Below are 1,869 nucleotides of genomic sequence, written 5' to 3'. Positions count from 1 at the left end.
TGTGTGTGTGTTGTTAAGTGCCGTTGAGTTGGTTCTGACTCATAGCTACCCCTTTTCTATAGGGTTTCTGAGGAGCATGAAGACCCTTTGGAGCATAGTTTTATTCTGACACTCAAGGGGTTGACATCAATTGGAATTGACTTGATGGCACTTGGCTTGTTTTTTGTTGTTGTTGTTTAACCTCATAGTTTAGTTGACAATAGGGATAAGTAAGCATGTTGTTACTAATCTGTGCTTAGATGCTATAACAGAGGAAATACAGATCGCCTTAGGGGCATTGGTAGTTCAGTGGTGGGATTCTTTTCCATGTGGAAGACCTGTGCATCAGTCATCAGTTGACAGCAGCTGACAACATTGTATATTGCATTTTGTTCATTTGGTGATATAAATTTCCCTTGGGATTTATTCTTGTCCACAGTGCTTGGCACATAGTTCATAATGTGTGATTGTGAATGAATCAGAAAACATAAATGTCATGTTTTCTCCTCATTGAATTAAAAAATAATCTTTTCTTTTTCCATAAAGATTAAGCACATGATGGCATTTATTGAACAAGAAGCCAATGAGAAGGCAGAAGAAATAGATGCAAAGGTGAGATACCATTTTCTAGTTTTAAGAAGTTACCATAGTTTCATGTTGTTTTACAGCACAGCTGCTCCATAAAAGAATTGGACTGTGAACCACAAGGTTAGTGGTTTGAGCCCACCAACTGCTCCACGGAAGAAAGATGAGGCTTTCTGCTCCTGCAAAGATTTTTAAAAAGCCTCGGAAACCCTATACAGGATTGTTAGAGTCAGAATCGACTCGACAGTACTTAACAACACTCACACACGCACATACACAGACTCAGATATACATCTATGTATATATACAGAGAGAGATTGATCTCAAGGAAATGGCTCATGCTGTTGAGGAGACTGGCAAGTTCTAAGACGTGTGAGTCAGGATGGAGACTCTTCCTGACTGATGTAGTTAGTTGTAGGGACTGACAGTCAGCAAGTCAGACAACAGGCTACTGACTCACAGGGATGCAGAAGCTGGCAAATCTCAGTATCGGGCCAGACAATAGACTTAAGTTCCAAATGCAGGTTCCAGAGCAAGGGAGGGCCTTGCCAGAGCATCTATCCATCTATCCATTTATCTAGCCCAGCTGGAGAAGAATTGATGCATTTGAGTTATAGACACACACACACACACATAAACACATATCTTGTTGTAGTTATGTGCCGTAGAGTTGGATCCAACTCATAGCAACTCTGTACAGGGTTTCTGAGGCTGTAAATCTTTACGGGAGCAGAAAGCCTCTTCTTTCTCCCATAGAACAGCTGGTAGTTTCGAACTGCTGACCCTGAGGTTAGCAGCCCAATTCGTAACCACTATGCTACCAGAGCTCCTTATAAACACATATGTTGTTGTTATTGTTTAGTGCTGTTGAGTTGGTTCTGACTCATAGCGACCCTGTATAGGGTTTCTAAGGAGCAGCTGGTGGGTTTGAACTGCTGACTTTGTGGTTAGCAAGCCAGTGTTTATTCTTTAGTGCCATACCAGGACTCCATATAATACATATATACACATATATATACACACACACACACACACACACATATACATTGCAGTGGTGCTGTAGGAGAAGCACTGGACTGCTAACTGAAAAGTCCATAGTTCAAATAGCTCCCTCTCTCCCACAGGAAGGAAATTCCACTTTCCACTGAATAAAGCTGGGGTTTCCCCCTTCCCTCCTGTGGGAATGTTGTTGGTAATGTCAAGTCAGTTCCAACTCATAGTGACCCTTTATAGGGTTCTCGAGAGCGACTGGTGAGTTTGAACTGCCGACCTTATAGTTCAAACCGAGCTAGTGGTTTTGGTGCT

At 41.9% G+C, this 1,869-nt stretch overlaps 1 protein-coding gene across 2 annotated transcripts in view; it reads left to right on the top strand.

The window, feature by feature from the left end:
• Window positions 1-1,869, top strand: part of ATP6V1E1 (ATPase, H+ transporting, lysosomal 31kDa, V1 subunit E1) — a 23,769-nt gene that overhangs the window by 6,215 nt on the left and 15,685 nt on the right. For both annotated transcript variants that reach the window (XM_006862723.1, XM_006862722.1), the window contains exon 2: window positions 526-591. In XM_006862723.1, coding sequence (XP_006862785.1) covers window positions 526-591 — 66 coding nt within the window. The remainder of the gene's footprint in view (window positions 1-525; window positions 592-1,869) is intronic.

This window comes from Chrysochloris asiatica, unplaced genomic scaffold, assembly GCF_000296735.1.
Source record: "Chrysochloris asiatica unplaced genomic scaffold, ChrAsi1.0 scaffold00050, whole genome shotgun sequence".
NCBI classification, from domain to species: domain Eukaryota; kingdom Metazoa; phylum Chordata; class Mammalia; order Afrosoricida; family Chrysochloridae; genus Chrysochloris; species Chrysochloris asiatica.
This window is presented reverse-complemented; position numbering and strand designations above follow the sequence as displayed.